The sequence below is a fragment of the Anoplopoma fimbria genome, chromosome 9 (assembly GCF_027596085.1).
Source record: "Anoplopoma fimbria isolate UVic2021 breed Golden Eagle Sablefish chromosome 9, Afim_UVic_2022, whole genome shotgun sequence".
Taxonomy (NCBI): Eukaryota; Metazoa; Chordata; class Actinopteri; order Perciformes; family Anoplopomatidae; genus Anoplopoma; species Anoplopoma fimbria.
The window spans coordinates 9,271,176-9,291,037 of NC_072457.1; the positions used below are offsets into that span (position 1 = coordinate 9,271,176).

At 38.8% G+C, this 19,862-nt stretch overlaps 1 protein-coding gene across 4 annotated transcripts in view; it reads right to left on the bottom strand.

Annotated features, from left to right (window-relative positions):
* Positions 1-19,862, bottom strand: part of LOC129096532 (glutamate receptor 2-like) — a 43,125-nt gene that overhangs the window by 11,414 nt on the left and 11,849 nt on the right. For all 4 annotated transcript variants that reach the window (XM_054605337.1, XM_054605335.1, XM_054605338.1 and 1 more), the window contains 15 exons: positions 17,519-17,758; positions 17,121-17,242; positions 16,392-16,466; positions 15,818-15,871; positions 15,240-15,398; positions 13,944-14,111; positions 13,380-13,484; positions 13,177-13,284; positions 12,718-12,781; positions 12,136-12,278; positions 11,749-11,964; positions 10,752-10,906; positions 9,922-10,120; positions 9,268-9,515; positions 442-556 (listed from right to left, as the gene is read on the bottom strand). In XM_054605337.1, coding sequence (XP_054461312.1) covers positions 442-556; positions 9,268-9,515; positions 9,922-10,120; positions 10,752-10,906; positions 11,749-11,964; positions 12,136-12,278; positions 12,718-12,781; positions 13,177-13,284; positions 13,380-13,484; positions 13,944-14,111; positions 15,240-15,398; positions 15,818-15,871; positions 16,392-16,466; positions 17,121-17,242; positions 17,519-17,758 — 2,171 coding nt within the window. The remainder of the gene's footprint in view (positions 1-441; positions 557-9,267; positions 9,516-9,921; positions 10,121-10,751; positions 10,907-11,748; positions 11,965-12,135; positions 12,279-12,717; positions 12,782-13,176; positions 13,285-13,379; positions 13,485-13,943; positions 14,112-15,239; positions 15,399-15,817; positions 15,872-16,391; positions 16,467-17,120; positions 17,243-17,518; positions 17,759-19,862) is intronic.

The window sequence follows — 19,862 nt, forward strand, 5'->3', positions numbered from 1 at the left end:
CAGTAGAATTGCTCCAGGCCAGAGCCATAGATAAACGGAGTTTGTCCAGGTTGCACAAACTCTTTATCAACAGCCCTTCTCCTGCACTGTTGCTGCCATCTGGTATGAGGTCACCTGACCCTGTCCTTGCCCCTGAATACTGCCCTAACCCTGACCTCAACCAAACAGGGTGCAACACATCTGTAGAAGAAGCAGCACAGACTACAACGCTACCTGCTGGTGGTGCAACTGCTAAATCTAGTATATGTAATAACAATGAGTATCGATTTTTGTGAAAGGTTACATCTACAGCACATTGCTAACTTCACATGTGGCGTTATAACTGTGCTGCTTCTTTAGGTCTTTTTTTAAACCTGATAACCCAGAGTTACCTTCATGTTTGTGTGTTTTAGTGTGTATACGTGTGCGTGTGTGTGTGTGTGTGTGTGTGTGTGTATTAACCTTGCTCTCCCCTCCTCCGCTGCCGCATTCGCCCTTGTCATACCACCACTTGTTTTTCAGTTTGTCCAGCAGCCCCTGCTCGTTCAACTTTAACACCGCCAGGTTCACAGCATTTCTACATGAACACAGTGGCTGTTAGCAGTTCAGTTGTTGTCATTGTCAGTCCTCCTGCTGGTATGCATGTTAGAAACATGAACTCTTAATCCTTAGCATAAACAGATTATACACAGCTGAAATGCTTCTCTTTTCTTAGCAGCAAACTCATCAGTATTAGAAAGGATTAGCTCTAACATGTTTTAGAAGCTAAGCTCAACTTGCTCAGTAACCATGGAAATAAGAATCTTCAAAAATATGTCTGTGTTAGACTCACATTATATGTCGTTATGGAACATAAAGATAGGGTTGGGTTCTGATAGCCAGTTGTTGATTTACAATTAACAAATCTCTTATCGAATCCTTTCTCTCCTCACTCTTTGTTAAAAAACCTCCATTAATCAGGTTCCCATTGTTAGCTGGCACTGACTGTTGTTTTTGCAGGTTAAAATGTAACGACGTTGCCAGTTGCAGATTATATCTTACTATGTAAATGTTGTAAGTAACTTGCACAAAGGCCAAAATAAAGCTTGGCTGTTTTCTGGTTAATGTGCTTTCTGCAAGCTATTTTTGTTCAAAACCCTGTTTTCCCTTCAAATAGCGTTTTCTGTAGCACTGGTCAAGGGCTAGATCGATTATGGTAACATTGAACTCGCTAAAATAATTGAGATCTTGGAAATTTGAAACCTGTGACATCACTGAAATGAAAGACCTCAAGTATGTACAACAACCCTTAATTCTCTCTCCCAGGTAAGTTTTACTATCCTGGTGGTGTGTTTACAACCTGTGTGAACATCTGACGGCTCCATTTTGAGTAATGGCACCATGTCCCGAAATTATTAAGAGTTTTACTGTTTGTACGTATGGCCAAACAACAGAAATAAATCCAAAGCTCTAATAAACCATAGTTTCCCTTTAAGTTAAAGCTAAGTTATGAAATAGGTTATCAGAAATTATTGATGGGAATTGGGTTTAGTTTGGGTTGATCTCAAGGTTGGGGTTAAGGTAAAGATATTGGATTTATCAGCTAGACTGCATTTCTTATCATATAAGCAATTATAGATTGGCAGGTTAATATTTCTGAATCAGAAGTCCTGCTAATTGGCCTAGGTAGCTTATAAAGAAAAAGCTGCACAAACGTCAGAAGGCCGCACCTGTCGTGTGTTTGATAAATATTTTCTATTTGTTGCTCTAGATTTTATAAAGTGTTCAGGCCGCCCAAAATATCCGAAATGCAAAAATTAGTTTTAAAAAAGTTTGTTCCAATTCCAGAATTCAGTACAATAGTCCTTTCATGTTTTCAGCAATTATGTTCCAACAGTTATGAGTTTAGGAACACATTTCTGATTTTACTTTGCCAGTAATTTAAATAGGTACAGAATTTTAGACCCTTTCTGAATTAGATTCGATAAGGGATTTGAAATAATTCAGATTCAATAAGCTTGTTAAATATTGCATTCAGTTCCATAAAATGCCATCAGATCCCAACCACTTAGAAAACGTAAAAACAACTCACCCATCCCATCCCAGTTAAACTATTTGCCTGCATCGCTGACACCATTAATTATCCTCCTCTAAGACAACTTCCCTGCTGTTATTCAGGTACCACATCTACATGAGCACCATTACTTTGAGCCTGGTAACATTCACTGATGGTGATTCCTGCTACTGCCAAGCATTAGGACATTCGTTTTCATGTTTACTTTCACATCTGTGTTAAAGTCACTAAAATTGATGGTAAATGATTGCATGATTAGAACAGGAGTAAATGGAACTGTCATTTTAGCATAGCAAAAGGACAGAGTCATGTATATTTTGATGAGGATGATGGATTAGGAGCAAATCAATTTTTTACCATAAATTCTGAGTTTCCCTTACATGCAAAGTCAAGCTAAAGAATGATTCTTCTCGGTTATACCACCCTTATCAGGATAAATTTATATACTGATATAAGAAATACAGTCACGTTTACGTTTAATGGATTTACTTAATTAACTATTTTTCAGATAAAACTATGCATACCTAATATTATGCATATCATGGTCAACATTGAATCATATCAAAGTATTTAGAATAGTTGGTTTAGCCAATAACTTTCTGAAATATGTTTTAAAGAAAGTAAGATTATTCGAGAGAGTTGCTGGTGGGGTTTCTTGGGAGTATGCTGGCTTGTGTAATTTAGCAAGTCTCACTAAAGATTTAATACCTTTGAAATATTAAGAAAGTAACAAGCTCTTAGAACTTCATTCTGTGTATTCACTATGGGAATATACTTGGAAGCTCTTTTGACACCACATCTATCCGACATACCAGTCAAGTCTTTTTTTGCACTCTTCCCTTGAGAAACATTACTTAGCTCCCTCAGCTTCTCAAGGCTATCTTCGATATTTTCTTAATAGTTTTCCCATTAACATTTTCCCCAGTTTCCAGATTGTGCTGAAAGAGGGTGAAAGAAATAAGATTTTACTGGTACAATTCTTTCTAAAGTATGCTTCCCATCAAGGCCTACTCCCATCAAGGCCTACTCAAAGCACAAATTGTTTGAGGAACAGCCTTGGAGGCTGGAAGCAGGAGGCAGTAGCCAATGACCTCTCCCTACCCCAAAAACCAATCATTTGCATCCCTAAGGAACCCAAGACTGGCTTTGCTGCAGCAGTGTGGCAGAGACATTTTCTGCACATCAGACAACTCCACTGTATTAGCTTACATCAACTATCAGGGTGGCACCCTCTCCTACACAAGAAGCCTTGCAGATAATTACCTGGAGTAGCATGATATTGAACATGGGGGGCAAATCTGATGTCATGGGTCAACCCCCTTTGCGGGGAGTACACCTTCGACCCTAATGCTGTGGAAAAATGATATACCCTCCTTCCTCTCAGCGTGATCTTTCTCATTCCTGCCAGAGTGTGTAAGATGTGCCTGCAGCCCAAGTCAGATTTGCAGTGAAAGCACTTGAGAGTCTCGGCTCTGCATGTGCATGTGAGCAGGACAGCAAGATTCAGAAAAGCAGATGCAGCTCTTCAAGTCCTGGGCCATACAGGCAAGTCATTATACTAACGGAGACTGTCCCACTGCATTGTGCCAGACATATATCTGGTGTGAAGGCTTCACAGGCCCCTCAGGGTTTGAGAGCTCATTCCACCAGAAGTGGCTCTGATCAAGGGGGAGTGTCAACACAGGATATTTGCGTTTTTGACAAAAGCATATTTTAAAGCGTACCCTGGTGGACATGCTTTGAGGCTTTGAGAGCTTATGAAGTCCAAGAGTGGTCTATATCTCCCATAGTGAAACACCCAACTAAGTTTGAAAAACAACTTTGAGTTACTTGATGTTATCATTCCTCATCACAACATAATTTCTAAGAATTTTTGAACAAATATTGACTTCAAATAATTCGTCAGTCTTCATTTTTGTAAAACTGTTTCACTTATCTACGCCTGAGCTAATTCTGTAGACGAGTCTATTGTGTCTTTGTGCAACCAGCCCAGTGGTTTGTTTTTTGTATCTTTTAAAGAGCCTACATTTATTGATTCATTCTTGAAAAGAAGAAGAGACAATCCAGCAGGAAGAGCTTTTTACGTTAAAGTAACGATGTAATGGCAGGACGAAAAGGCGGTGAAATTGATGTTTATGTGGGGTGGTATTTTGTACCCTAGTGAATCAAGCAAGTGTGTCAATAGCAAACCTAGCAAATACTCTATATCATGTTGTGAAAAATGTGACTAATAACTTGGCATGGGCTCAGTTCACATCAGATTTGATGTTGTATGATTTGAATATGATGATTTTCACATTCCAAAGGATTGTGAGTGCATTTTTTCTGAACTGAACCCACAATTGACATTCTATCATTAATCATCCACTTTAACTGTAATAGTAGCAAGAAGGGGAAAAAAACATTAAATGACAACAGTAAGATCATGCTAGGAGCAGAGACGTGGGGAGATATTTGAAGATCATTTTGGCAGAAATTCAGTGAATAATTTGTCCAGTATTTAGTTCTGACTGAATAGATTTCCTGACTGTCATGGAAATGATGAAAAAAATGTCTCTGGTTCTACCATGATTTAGCACAACAGCAGTAGTCATACAGTAGATTTATCAAAGGGTTCGACTTAAAGCTCCATTAAGCGATAATTAAATTGAGTCAAGTAATGCGAAGGGGTTTAAAGGGCTGCTTATCAGCACACAACTGTCTTCCAATCCCTCTAAACTGGTTGAATCCCAGTGATTCTAATTGAGCTGCCACCCCCAAAAATCACCCAATTGAAAAACAGTCACTCTCAGCTGATGAATTCAAAATAACTGATAACCTGCTGCCTGCCTAGAAAAAATGCAGATAAGCCATATTCAATCAATTGCTGGTAAAGTAAGGTAAACATTGAGAAAGCAGAAGAGATCCTGACATTTATCTCAGCAGTTGATGCCTCAAATTTGGGCTAAATTCTTATATTATAGTCATCTAATCCAGCATTAAATAATGTTATCTGGCTAAATATATATCCTGTTAATTGCCGTCCAACTTCTAATTCTCCTGGTAGAAGCAAATCTTTTGGAAGATGCACCTCAGGTGGAGGTCTTGTCCACATGTGCAGAGATATGTGGTGGAGACTTCAGAGGCCAGTATGCCATCTTAGACGACCAAAGTAAAATATCACTAGCCAAGACGGGACATGTTTAACATCCAGCAAACACCCAACACCCTAACGACATGGGCTGGGGTAGACAAATCAGCTGGCAGAAGAGCTTGTGGCTACATTGTGGATTATGCAGATGGTTAAGCTGCAGATGGTTCCCTTCTTTGATTGAATGCAACCAAGTTCCTAATAAAAAGTATAAATTCCCACTCTAGATGCATCTTACTATTATGTTCAGCTACAGCCCATTGCAGAGGAATAACCACCACTTGAGCCTGACGCAGACATCCTTCTGCTGGTAGAAAGAGATATTCTAGAAGTCCACAAACTGCGCAGACAGTACAATGGACCCCAAGATGCCTTCAGACTGAAGAAAGCTTCAAAAGTCAAAGAAAAGGACTTTGGTATTGATGTGAGACACTTCATCAAGAAGAACTGAAACAGCTGCATGTTCCACGCTCCTACTCGTCCTCCTCCAGCTCAAAGGCCCAGAACTTAGAAGTGCATGTGGTCCTAGAACGCTTCAGTCAAGACAATTGTTGCCGTTGATTACCTGAAGCTCAGAGCTCAAGATGGTCACCGTGAGGTAGGCTTTGTGTTTGGTAAGGCTTCTTACTGGCTTCTCAAACCTACTGAGAGCCTCGTCGTTCAACCTTGTTATGCCCAAGTAAGAGGTGGAGGGGCATTCCAAAGTTAGTCCTCGCCACTCAAGCTACTGAGAGTCTTCCAATCTCAAAGCGCTTTAGGCTAACTAGAAACAGTGCTCATGTTGAAACATTGTTTATTTGCCATCATCATAAATGTGTGTGGCACCAAGGATAGCCTTACTGAGGGCGCCATCCACACTTTGGATTTGTGGATAGTTGGAGCAAAAAGGTGCATCAGGGAAGTTCTTAACGAATGTGTGATCTGCAGGAAGCTTTGTGAAAGAACAGAGCAGAAGCAAATTTCAGAACTTCTACAGACAGATCCATCCTTTCTCCTATGTTGTCCTGGGTGTGGTTCGTACATGAGAAGTAGTCGCACAAGAGGAGGACAGGGCAATGGCAAGAGGTAGGAAGTGCTGTTTATATGCATGTCTACTAGAGCTTTCCATATTGAAGTGATTGAAACAATAAGCTCATCCAGCTTCATTACTGGTCTCTGAAGATCTCCGATTTTGATGTACTGTCTTGAAGATTGGTCCTTTTTAAAAATCTATACTCCAGCAGAAAAATACAGTACACTTCGCACTGGAAAGGAGAGCGGTCAATAGGGGCCCAGCAGCTAACTACTGTCTCAGTGCATTAGTAAAGAGAACTCCTTTGGGAAGTTCAAGCTAACAGATAAGCTTTAAACTTGATAAGTGAATATACTTGAGTTAGACTTATAACTATGAGTTACTCCAGACCTTTGGTGTTTAGAAATCGCTTAATGCAGCTTTAACAGCAAATTCAACAAATACAAGTAAGTGTAATTGTCACTGAAAACATCCTGCAGAAGAAAATTAACTTTCAGAGCATACTGACAAAGACAGCAACACAAAGAGACAGAGAAGAGAGAGAGGACAGGGCAGACGTAATCATACAGCCATCTGTAGTCTGCTGAAAAGACACAAAAGTGAGAAACAAACTCAGTGACTAGCATGCAGCCACACACACACACACACACACACACACACACACACACACACACACACACACACACACACACACACACACACACACACACACACACACACACACACACACACACACACACACACACACACAGGATAATAATTTACATTTAGATATAAAAAATGAAGTTTGATGCAGTCTGTAAGCAGTAAGTCAGTGAAACATTTTACATTTGGCTTTCTCAGTACTCCAGAATATTGGATTGAACTTGAAACGTGTGAGGTTAAAGTTGTGGCCTTCAGTTCACATCCGCATGAGTGTCAACAGTGTAGGTTATTTAGCTATTTTAAAATTCATCCTTAACATGTACAAGGAAAACAAAGAGGGAATATTCTTTCTTAGTAAAATTCAGGCAGATTCAGGCTGCTATTGACTACATACAATTTAAAGATATACATTAAATATGATGACATAAACTTAATTACATTTATGATCCTTTGTCTATTCCCTAATTCCTTAATTCCTTCACTGTTCATCTGATGAGGATGTAACTTTAAGTCCATAGTTAAATGTTGATATTAAATCCAATGTTCTGGAGTAAAGAACCAAAAAAAGGTTTGTCACTATGTATGGTTTGGACAGGAAGCTGTGTTTTCAACTGTGAAAACATCTGAAGGGTTTGTAACATTTAGAGGTTTTATAGTTATTAAAATACAATTTAAAACCTACAATTTACACAATTAATAAAAAAGTATAAGGCAAGTGTTGTTTTATGTTTATCTTATTGTTGATTGCAGCTAAGGTTATGATAAATAGTGGAGACTAGTTATTATGGTTGACTGAAGCTGAGGCTGATTGTGACTATTGTGTACACTAGCTATCCTGCTTACTGGTGTGAATTGACATAGTTGTGTTGGCTGAGCGCTGTGGTGAAGCTATTCCTGTACTCTTTTGTCTACTGGCAACACATCTTTTATATCTGATAGAAGTACCAGACTGTATGCTGTCTATCCTAGTCTTGGCTAACGTTACTATCTTAGCTGCCAAGCCCTCCCAATCACAGCAGTAGCTACAGAATGGCTATAGCTCAGGCGATGAGCTAAATTCAGAGCTCGACTTTCCTTCATTATTTTTGGGCAGCAAATGCGACGGCCGTTAGGGACAGGCACTGATGCCTTCAAGCCTAATCAAACACCTCCCCCTCGAGGCTCTGTGATAAAGATAAAGATAAAGAATTACAGTTAAATGGAATTAATTAATTCTAAATGTTATAAATGTATTATAAATTATAAGCAATCAAACATCGTCTTCATTTTCCCTTTAATTAGTACCAAACTACTTTTCTAGGAAACTTTCTAAGAAGCTCAAGTTACTTATGAGTGTTGTGCATTAACTTTCTAATTTTAAATAAAACCACTTTTTATCCTGCTACCAAACCACTTGGAAACCTGCTACTTTGAATGCTGAGAGAAAGCAGTAACCAAAGATAAAATGTCTGGGTTTCAAACTAGAATAAACAAAACGTCTGATGTTTTTAGATAAATTAGATTAATACATTTTATCTGTATAAAATATGTCCAATAGTTCTTTTTGAAGGACATGTAGGACATTTCTAATGGAAAACAAATGTAAACATATACATAGACAAACATACAAACACACACACACACACACACTCTGAAACATGTTTAGGTCATAAACTCATAAAAAAACAGTCACACGATCCAGGTCTTAAAGAATCAACTCATCATAATTGTTGAAAAACCTGCAGTCAAATTTTCTTCACTGGAAAGAAAATGATTTTTGTTTTTATAGAAATGGATAATGAATATTTTCCCATTGGTCATTGTATCATGATATCCCTTTTTACAAAGAGACTACATAAAACCAACTTTACATTTAATAAAAAACATCCTTTGAATTTTTGTGACAAAGTATTTCTTTAAGACCTGACATTTTAAACTTTTAACAGCCCTCCCCAAGTTGTCACGGCAACCACCACTAGCCGTTGGTCAGAGGTGGTAACCATGGTAAAAATACAAACCACTGAGATGACGTCATCAGGGTAGGTGGATTATTATAACAACGAGTAAGCCGCCATGCCCCATTCATCACACTCGCATACTGCAACACCCAATTGGCACTAAGGCTTGGGACTAGGCTACATTGCTCCCCATGGTGGTTTATTTTCCTGAGCAGAGCTGCACATAAACACAGCCACAGCTCACACACTGGCTAAAACCACCTGACTACTATAGCAGGTGTCAGCAAGTGTATTCTGATCACTACTGTTGAGGCTTCAGAGCACTAAGTGAGGGAAATTCTAAGTCCACTTTCAACTGTAAGTGGACTTTTAGAAATGTCTCTTTTAAAGTGTTGAGAGTGGGGAAATGAGCTGTGAGTGGGGAGAGGGACGTTTACTAGGCAGCAGGTTAGTAGTGTGAATGGTACATGGCAGTGCAGGTTGGCTAGCATTGTTATACTGATCCACCCACCTTAATGGGGATCCTTTGGGCGTGGCGATGCCGTAGCCTTTGGAGTCCAGGTTTCCTCCCACTTTCATAGTGTCGCAAGGTTTCCTCTGCTCGATGTACTCGTTCATGGTGGACTCCAGCAGGTAGGCGTACTTCCCTTTGGATTTTCTGACGCGCAGGACGCCCTCCGACGTTTTCTTGACGAAGACAGAGGGCTCTGCTGATTTCATATACTGCCACATCTTGTCAAACAAGGCAATTTTTGAGCGCTAAAAAAGAGAGAGACAGACACAGATGAGATCCAACAACTTCATTTGTGCAAATTGGAAACTTTTAAGTACAAGGTAATACCATTGACCATGGGATACTTCTAGATATAATTTGGAGTTTTCTTGTAAACAAATGTGTACTATTGAGGCCTAATAAACGTGGTGAATGCATCTCCTTATAAGACATTTACAAAGACAACTTTAAGAATATTTCAAATTAATGTTTCTGTCAGTCTTTCTATATCATCCCTTGGCGTCTTACCGCCCCCGACTGCTGCCAGTGGAATAGCATAAAAAAATACTCATCGCAAACCTCCTCACACACATTTGTGTAGCCATGGTGATATCTTCTGTTGCATTATGAAATAATACATTTGTATTTGTATGGCCCTGAAGAAGTACTTACCCTGAAAAACTCTTTGGTGGATCCAGAGTCCAGGGTTCCATATGCAATCTCCGTCTGTTTAGCCAGGTCTTCTGCACTCTCGATGGGAGACACCATCCTCTCAACCGTCAGGAAGGCAGCCAGGTTGGCAGTGTATGATGAGATGATGATCAGGGTGAAAAACCACCACACACCCCCCACTATACGACCTGACAGAGATCTGCAAACAAAAACACACACACAAACAGACCAAAGTATTCTGTTTTACTGTCATGTTGTGTTATAACAGCCTCATGACTAAAGCACTCAGATGAGAAACTCTTAGGCACACTGCGAGGTTGTTGAGTACAGAGTTCAGAAGAATGTCTATCTTAAGTTTATTCATATTTTATTTATTAATTCATATTTTATTTATTTCCTTTCACATTCATCTATAGAGCTCACCCCAAACTTAGAAAATAGACACACAACTAACTAACATAAACTTGTTCTCTTATTCTATATTATTGTTTTTTTCTGCATGTTAAATCGTCTGTATTCACTGTTCCTGTCTTCCTCTTGTTGTTCTTGCAAAAAAAGATTTAATTTGAACTTGGTCTAGGTCAATGAAACACCCTGGTCATGGTAAAAAACAGTATAGTGGGGAACCAAAACAATTGGTTGAGGTTACGGAAAGTTTGTGGTCCTGTTATTTAAATAGTCATTACTGACCAGTGCTTGAAGTGGAAAGAAAGTGCTGGTACACTTCTTATTGACATGTTGGGGTGTTTATTGGCTGGTATCAGAATGGTCTTCCGCCATTTATATAAATCACTGAAAGAAAAGTCTTTCAATTAAACTGCCATACCAACCTTGGTGAGATGTCGCAACCCTGCCGCATGAAAGCACCCAAAGAGAACCAAAGGGAGTTAAAGATCCCAAACTCATTGTTGGATTCAGTTGTCAGTGGCATCGCTCCGTCTTCTGGCTCCTCTAGCGTCCACTCATAGGGGCTGAATCTGGATACCTACAAGAAAAAAATTATAATTTACAGCTTTGATTTTCAATGTTGGACTGTATCTACATGCAAACACACACCTCAACTGAAAATTTGTCTCCTTCATGTTGCCGGCTGGCTTGGTAGTTAATTGCGCACAGCTTGTCAGACACTAGTGGTTTGTTAATAAACAAACATAATATTATTTTAATTATGTTGTCATATTGTTTATTACTGTAACAGATGTTATGTTAGTCCATGTTAATTGTATCCCCCAGTTTGCTGTAAGAAAAGGGGCAGGGCAGAGAGCTCCGGAGGGGAAGAGAGGGGAGAGTAAAATAAGAAATAAAGCGTTTTGGCTGATGTTGAACTGGATGCCCTCTTTGCATTCATTCTTTTCTTATAAAACCCAATTAGGCAAACCTATGAGGAGCCAGTGACATCGCTTATGCAAAGCAAGTTGGATTTAGCACTTTGATTACACTTTGATTCCGATTTTGGCTCATACATTCAGGTTGCTAATATAGGCTTGTTTAGATTTTGGGAGCCTTGTTTATGGATCTGCATCAAAATCAGAAATTGGGGTTGTGAATGAAATGCAGGCCCAGACTCTTAGTCTGACTCTTACAGGGTTTCTAAGCAGTTCAGCAACATTTGAACATGATTTCATCAATTTCACATCCTAGCGATGGAACACACAAACTTTGTTTGTAAGTAATAACTTATGTGTATTACTGGGATCTGAATCTTATTCTTAAGCTTTAACTTCACATTTCACCCAAGAATACTCATGCACGCAACACACCCATATAAGGAAAACCTGACAGTTCTGGTGGTAACAAAACACATCTATACAGAAGAGACTGACTTACCAAAAAGAGTACAACACTAACGCCAATATAGGCAAAGACAATGCACATCCAGATTTCATAGGCCAGCGGGTCCAGAAAGGAGAAGACTCCTGGTTTAGATTTCTGCGGCTTCTTGATCATGATGGAGATTCCCAAAGACATGAAGGGTTTGGAGAAATCTATCACCTCTTCACGAACAAGAGTGATCGTCAGAGGAGCAACGGCTATGTCTGCTTTCTGTTGGGAAGAGAAAGACAGAGTGAGAGTGTTTGATAAGTTATTTTCAATGGAAACAGGTGACAAGAAGCTACAAACTGACGCCCAACGCTTCAAGCTAAATGACAGGCGTGACGCACAACAAACCAAAGTTGAGCTATTCTCAATAGTTTTGTGTGTTTTAAATCTTACCCCATACACCAGCTCTCCAACCATTCCATTCCAGATCTTGGTTTCTGCATCTCTCGCTCCATATTTGCCATCTCCCACAATTCTTAACTGGTAGCGGATACCACAGTGCTTTGCAATCTCGGCAGCCAGGTCAACGCAGTAACCTAGCATCAGTTAAAATATAAAACAAATAAATACACATTTGCACAGAGGGACACATCAGAAGTGTTAGACAAGTGTCCTAGAATACAGACTACAGTGTTGAATACTTAATAATAAGTTACCCATCCAAAACTTCTCGGGGATAATGGTGACATGCATGATGACAATTAAACAATTAAAAAATAGTATATTACCAACATATTCATAACTGTATGCAAGATCAGTATGAAAACACATAGCTGTATGTCGGTGCTCTGTTAGATTGTGGAAGTCCATTTATGTGTTTTTGAGAGAGCCCTGTATAAAGGTCTGGAAAAATGTGACTGGAGAGCCCCGTTTTTGTAGCTTCAACAACTCAATAAACAAACAAAAAAAACTAAAAGTAAATTAAATGAGGTATTTAAGAAATAAACACATATACAACAGAGTATATAAACATACCTTCGTAACGGTCATTGTCTTGAAACAGCTCGGAATTCTTCTTCATCATCACATAGGGGGCTTCCTACACACATGCACACACACACGCATACAAACAGTTATTTCTATGTGTAATAATGTGATGCTTTATTGTATTATGATGTGTTTCTCATATTGTGATTAATGTTATCTCACTCTCTTTTGTCATATTGGTTACAGAAGTACAGAAAATAGTTTTTCCATTTATCAATCCAATGCTTTTTCGTCCATTTCCGTTCCAGCACTAACTTGGTAGTTTACACCACAAAAATAAAATACTACTTTATTATCCATCATAGAGGTAATTTATCTTTGACTACACCTTTACAGAATACATCTTGAATACACTGAACTTTAAAGGCCCAGTTAGGCTCATGCTTGAGCTTGTGTACATTTGGTCATTTCCTCCGTGACATTGAGTGTCATTCATGTGTTTATTACCAGTATAGTTGTGACGATGACTGTTTTGTTTTCCATTCCCATAGTGTCGTTGGGGTAAAGGTCAGACTTTGTCACCACCATTTTATCCACCTCATTCCAATAGCCAATCTAAAAAACACACCCACACAAATAAATACAGGTTACCTATCACATAGCTGCATGCTATAATTATAGTCATGATGGCAAATTGATTCTTCAGTTACCTTAACAGGTCCATTGTTCTTCAGCTCCATTACTGTCACTGAGTAGTTGATTCTCTTCCCGTACTGGTCAAACTGAATGTTCCCTGTTAAACCATCCACACGCACCTACACACAAAGACACACAACAGACACACATATTCTAGATTTCAATGAAGTTCACACACATGTTGAAGATGTGTTTTACTATATAAATTACACTCCGTATCTTTGATGAATTTAAAGAAAAACCCATGAGAACCATATTTTATGTATACAAAGTTCCCTTTGGTTTATCAGACACCAAAAAACTGTACAGCTGTTTATAATGCTATGAGACAATATTTTACAACTCTGGAAAGTTAATTACAGTCAATTCAACTTTTGTCGTAATTTGGTCACATTACTACCTATTTAATAACGTTTACTGTCCACTTAAAGGACCAGTCCCCCAAAAATGGGGCTGATATGCTTGCTGTCTAGACGGTGGGCAATTGTGGTTTATATTCATTAAATCAAACATTACAACTATGGTCATTGTAAACACATATCTCTCTGCTTAGTGAGGAGGGTCTCCTCCATGCTTACCTGTTTGAGGGCACGTTCAATCTCCACCCCCTGTGCCCAGGGAACTGCTGGATTGGCCAGACAGTCTCCACTGTTGCCACGGCGACTCATGTCTATTCTCTGCTTGTGGAGGAAGCGGAACGCCTCCGTCATCACATGGACAGCGTCATAGGTGAGGGCTGAGGTATACTGAAAGACACAGAAACATTGGCAAATATCATTATTACCTCCATAACATGCTGCCCTCGGTGAGGCTGTGTGGAATATGACAACCTTTGGTTAAAATTCTGAACGCCATCATCCACTTTGAGTAACATAACGTGATAAACTGCATCTGGCAACGCAATATTACAAACAATGATTTGCGGACAAAAGTCCCACCCACACAATTCTAGTCAAGATCATCAATTTTCCAAACATAAAATAACATTATTTTAACCTCTTTCACTCCAACATTCTTTACCATAGATACATTTTGGTCATTTTTAGGAGTGACAGGATCTTTCTGGCGAAAAAGCAAATCAGTAGTAGATAGCACATAGTTGGGAACCTCAAGATTAAAGCTCAGCTTTCAGTCAATTAATAAAGAGTCTATATGAAACAACCACATGGTAAAGCCTATTGTCGTTTACTCCTGATGAAAGGACACTGATGAAAGTACTGAGTAAAAACTTTAAGGCAAAATGAACATAACAATAAATACAAATACAGAGTAATCAGATGAATGGTTAGATTTAACTAACGTAATTGTATTCACTATATTTAGATATATTATTTTGTTACAATACGATTCCTTTAAAGATGATAAATTATCATATTGAATGAGCCAGCCCTATCTATGTGCATTTTAAAGCATATTTCCATTATTGCTGTGATTCACTTCTAGCAGCTAGTTTGCTCATGTTGATCAAATCAACAAGGTTGAAACAGAGGTTGCATTGTCCCAGAAATAACCTTCTTCTCAGTTTCCAACAACTGGTTTTGTGCTGCTTAATGGGAATTAACCTTTGACATGTTTGTGCCTCTTCTCACCCATGTGTATTGGACGCCCAGCACTGGACACCAAAAGTGGTTCATATCATGTCTAAAACATCTAGAATTTTACAGCAAATATCACATAGTGCTTTATAACAAAATCACATGTACTCATGATAGTTGCAGAGTTAGATTATTAAATTCAATGTTAAATGACTGTGATTCTTGGACTCTCCACATAATCTGAATCCTACTAACCCAGCCTCTTTCTCTCCTGAAACAATTTAAATCAATTCAAACCAGCCTATGAACTAATGATGAATGATGATGTCAAAATCTTACTCTGATCCGTGCATCAGCTCCAGGATACTCCTTCTCTTCAAGGGCCTCCCATCGCTGGTCAAACTTTGCCACCACAGGATCATCAAAATCTACTATCTGGAACCCAGACACATTTGCACCTCCATACTGGATTTTAGAGAGGTCGCCATCTACAAAACCCTGGAACAAGAACAACAGAAATGTTATTTCAAATGATGCCTTTCTATTTACACTCTACCTATATTTCATTATCTGAGAGGATTATGCTTAGCCACAACTTAATGCCCTCCTACTGGAAGCAGATCAGCTATGGAGCAACCAACAAAGCTCGTGAAAATAGAGAATTAGCAGTCTACCTAATGTGGTTATGGATAATTGAGCTGCTAAAAGTCGACCAGTCCATGCCAGACAAGTTTCATAGGTGTGTGACATGTTATGGAAGTGTGTGTGTGTGTGTGTGTGTGTGTGTGTGTGTGTGTGTGTGTGTGTGTGTGTGTGTGTGTGTGTGTGTGTGTGTGTGTATATATATATATATTTAATTTATCAGTCTATTATAGCAGTGTTTGGTCAGGTTGAATCAGAGGCAAACGGATACTCACCAAGTTAGCGATGATATAGTGGTATCCCTTCACATGCCGGCCGATAGTGATCACCTGATGGGAAGAGATTACAACCTGAGTCAATACTATAATACTATAAAACTGTCGTGAAAATGCATAATGTGTTTTTTCTTTTTTACTATTGCCAGTGTGTCAATGATGTCCAGTGTTCTTATATTCTATTCTTTGTGGTCGCTAGACTTTACCAAGGTTTATGCATTGTTACCTAATGAGGTTCCTTGTAGTAAGTTTAACTTCAGCGTGCCTGGCCATCTTAAAATAAGTTAGTACAGCCTTCTTATAAAGTTCAAAAGCACATACCATTCCAGGGAAATACAATGTGCTTTTCGGAAAAGCCGGCAAACTAAAAGCATGGCGTACAGATGCTTACAAAGAGGTATTTAAAAAGATAAAACATCTAATGCAATCTGGCAGAATATTCCAGCAAAGTCTGTGATGCCACAAGACATCTGTAAATGGTATTGTATTTGACAGAGATATAATAAACTGTAGAGGGTGAATCCCAATGATAGATGGATATTGTTTCTTATAATGGTAGTAAACTGGAATCAACCTGCTCCATGATGTCTTTGACTTTGTCTTGTTCACAGTCAAGGATTATGCGTCGCTCCTTACGGATCTCCAGGTCCTAAAAAACAGATAAGTATTTCACATCATATTGTGCAGGCTTGCAGAATCTGAAAACACCAAGTGGTATTTCCCTGAGGCACAGTGAGGTTTTGGCTGGCAGTCGGAGGAGAGGTGCAGTAGAGAGTGAGTCATCGCGCTGTCAAGGCATACTGCCTGCCACCAAAGGCCAGGTCAATGACAAACTTTGGAAGGTGCACCCAAGTTTTTTGTGCTATTTTTGTCACTTAAATTGGGTGAATGCACCAATGTGGACCTCCCCAAAATAATAGAAACCAATAATTGAAAAAATCCTATACCTCACTGCACAATGTATTGGTAACGCTGTATTTTACTCGCCAGCCTATCACAGGGCAGACATTAGAGACAAACAACCATTACAGATCCCACAGACTATTTATAATTAAGGAAGTGACATGTAGTTGTTATTTCTCAGTAAGGTTCCTGGAAAGGACGATGTCATCTCACACAAATTGTTTGGAAAACGGATGTTCAATTTGTAAAAGACAAACTATTAAACGGAAATTGGTTTCTAACATACCCATTTGTTTTTACGCACATCACAGCGGGTCAAAGTGCCCAAAATGGCGTATTGTCCCATGTCCTATGACATTATTGTTCGAGGTATTGCTGGGAATGAACAGAATATCAGTACCTGAAACAGGGAGCGGTAGGCTTCATCCTTCCGCTCATCTTTGAGGTTTCCCACATTGATTGCTGTGACAATCCATTTTTTCTCTGCTGCAGTGTCCAGTATTACCTGAAGAGTAGAAAGACCTGCACACACAAACACAGACACAAATTATTAGTTTAATTAGAACACCAAAAATATCTAAATCAGAAATACGACCTAGTAAAATCAGTCAGTTCCACTCAGCATCAATTTAGTTTTTTTGATAAAACAAAATCAAGAGGTCCTTTATTTGCAATTGTGTAGAAGTTATTTTGTTCAGAAATTGTGTAAACAATGTATAGACAAAAATAATTGTATTGCTTTAAGCAACAGCACTAAAATCACACGCTCTATGTGACAAACAATGAGACTTCCATTACCTCGATCACTGTCATAGAGATAGGCAAACTTTTCCCATTTGTAGTACTCCACTAGTGAAACTAGCGGCCCCTTGATGTCCGGCCTCATCTGGAGGACAAACTGATTCATTCCTTCCGCTGGGAAAGACGGTGTGATGAAGGAGACGTGTAAAGTCTCACAGAAGGATGTGATGGTGTTTACTGACTTCTTGTCGTAGAAGCCAAAGATGGCGTAGACACCTCGGGAGAACTGGGAACAAACTAGGAGAGACAGAGAGAGAACATTTCAATAAAAAATTCAACAGAGAGGATTAAACTCAGACACAGGAAGCAGGCAAGAAAAAAAATCATAAGCAGAGACAGGAATCAGTCCTTGTGCTCAACGCCCTCATAATACTTACCTGCTAAACCTTTAACCCGCTGTATTAAAACGTTTATGCAGCTGATGATTATGCAAATTATACAGCTGACAATCAATATTAGGGTCAAACACCTGAAAAATGTTTTAAGAGTGAGAGTCAATGAATCGGGTTGTATGAAGTATGAAATACAGATTATTTAGATTTTTGCCTAGTTCTATCACTATTCTCAATACGCTGCCAGCATAAATCATACATGATTGTCACCGATCTCCCTATTTTAATATTTATAATATTATTATATGTTATCAAAGTGAGCTAACGTTTGCTGTTATGTTAGAACATGTGCTTTTTTTATTTAAAGGTTGTGCACAGACAGTACTTTGTCTACAGCTATATTTGGTTGTCCTACTTCCAATGACCTTGTTCTTCCTCTTGAAATACAAAGTCTAATTTCATCTCCCTGGGTATAATAATATATATATAATATTGCATTCATGTGAATTATATACCGTGGTAATGCATATATTTATGTTCTCTGCTCAGAAAATTAGGTCATGCTTTGAGCTGACATCTTGATTTCAAACATGGTTTAACCATGATCAGTAATCTTATATAAGGCATTGCTTGATTTATGAGAAGTGGCGCTGCACAGATTTTGGAATACAATGTGAATATACATTTATAGTTAAACGATATCATTTAGTTACAGTCACAACATACTAGTGTCAGATTATTGTCATTTCATTTTTGACATCTACACGGGCAGCAGAAATGACAGGGCAACCCACCGTCTAGTCTGTTGACCCAGCCAGATGTTGTACTTAACTACTACATCCAACTTTGAATGTCATTATAGTGCGGTCCAAACAGGAATTAGATTTATGGATATTTATTATTACAGGAAATTATAGGGTGAATAATTGAAAGAAACAAGTGCTCCATTTGCTCAAGAATCAGGCCTTTTGTCAGAACTGGACTGGTTTCAAATGCGTGTGTGTGGGAGGCAAGGGGTTTCTTTTTTAAGACTGCATGACTTAAATATTATGACCAGCAGCTTGTTGGCAAAGGAACACACTAAGTTATTGCTATACTAATAGACACATTTTACCTGTCGTCACATAATTAAGTTAACATATTTGGTGTAACATAGTTTTAACCTAGACAACAACTGTAATGCGTAAACCACTGTGCTGGTGCAAAAAGCAATGCAATTGGCGCTACAATGTTACACAATACTGACACTGATTGTAATAAGAAATGTAACTTCTTCTAACTTCTATAATACTACTTTGTATATTACTTTTTATCTCATTGTTGAATTGTAAAAAAAAAAAGCATTTATTTAGTTTATTTTCAAAAGAAAATAGGGGAATGTATCTCTGTTTATAAGCAACACTAGCCACACACAACCTACATTCATGCGTGTCCTAGCCAGTGTGATGGGGGGAGCATCAATGCACATATGAGAATGTTGTGGCCAGGCTCGCCTTGAGCACCGGTGGCACACTTGATTAAAGGTTGGGATTGAATACATTATCATACACTTCATCCCCTTCAGGTTGGCGATCACATGGAGTCATCCTCTGGGGAAACTTGTTTTGTGGCACCTGCCACATTCCCGTTAAGAGCATATAGTGAATGATAATACAGCATCTCAAATATATTGTCAATAGAAGATGATGACTGAATTCAATTTTATGCATATGTTGAAGAACTGCCAAGATGGCGACGGCTTGAGCTTCCCTACAGCTCTTAGTAACCTATGGGTGACGTCACAGAGACTACGTCCATAACCTTTACAGCTGTTACACAGCAAGGATGCTGCTAGTGATCCAAAAAGAAACTTGGATTTCTAAAGTTAAACTCTTGTTTCTGTACACACCGCAATACAATTCAACCTGAACAGTCTCTAGTACATCTTGTTTGTGATCACAGCCATCCCCACTACCTGTAATGTAATTGTAACGCTCTAGGAAACACTTTGTCAGACTCAAGGAGGAGAA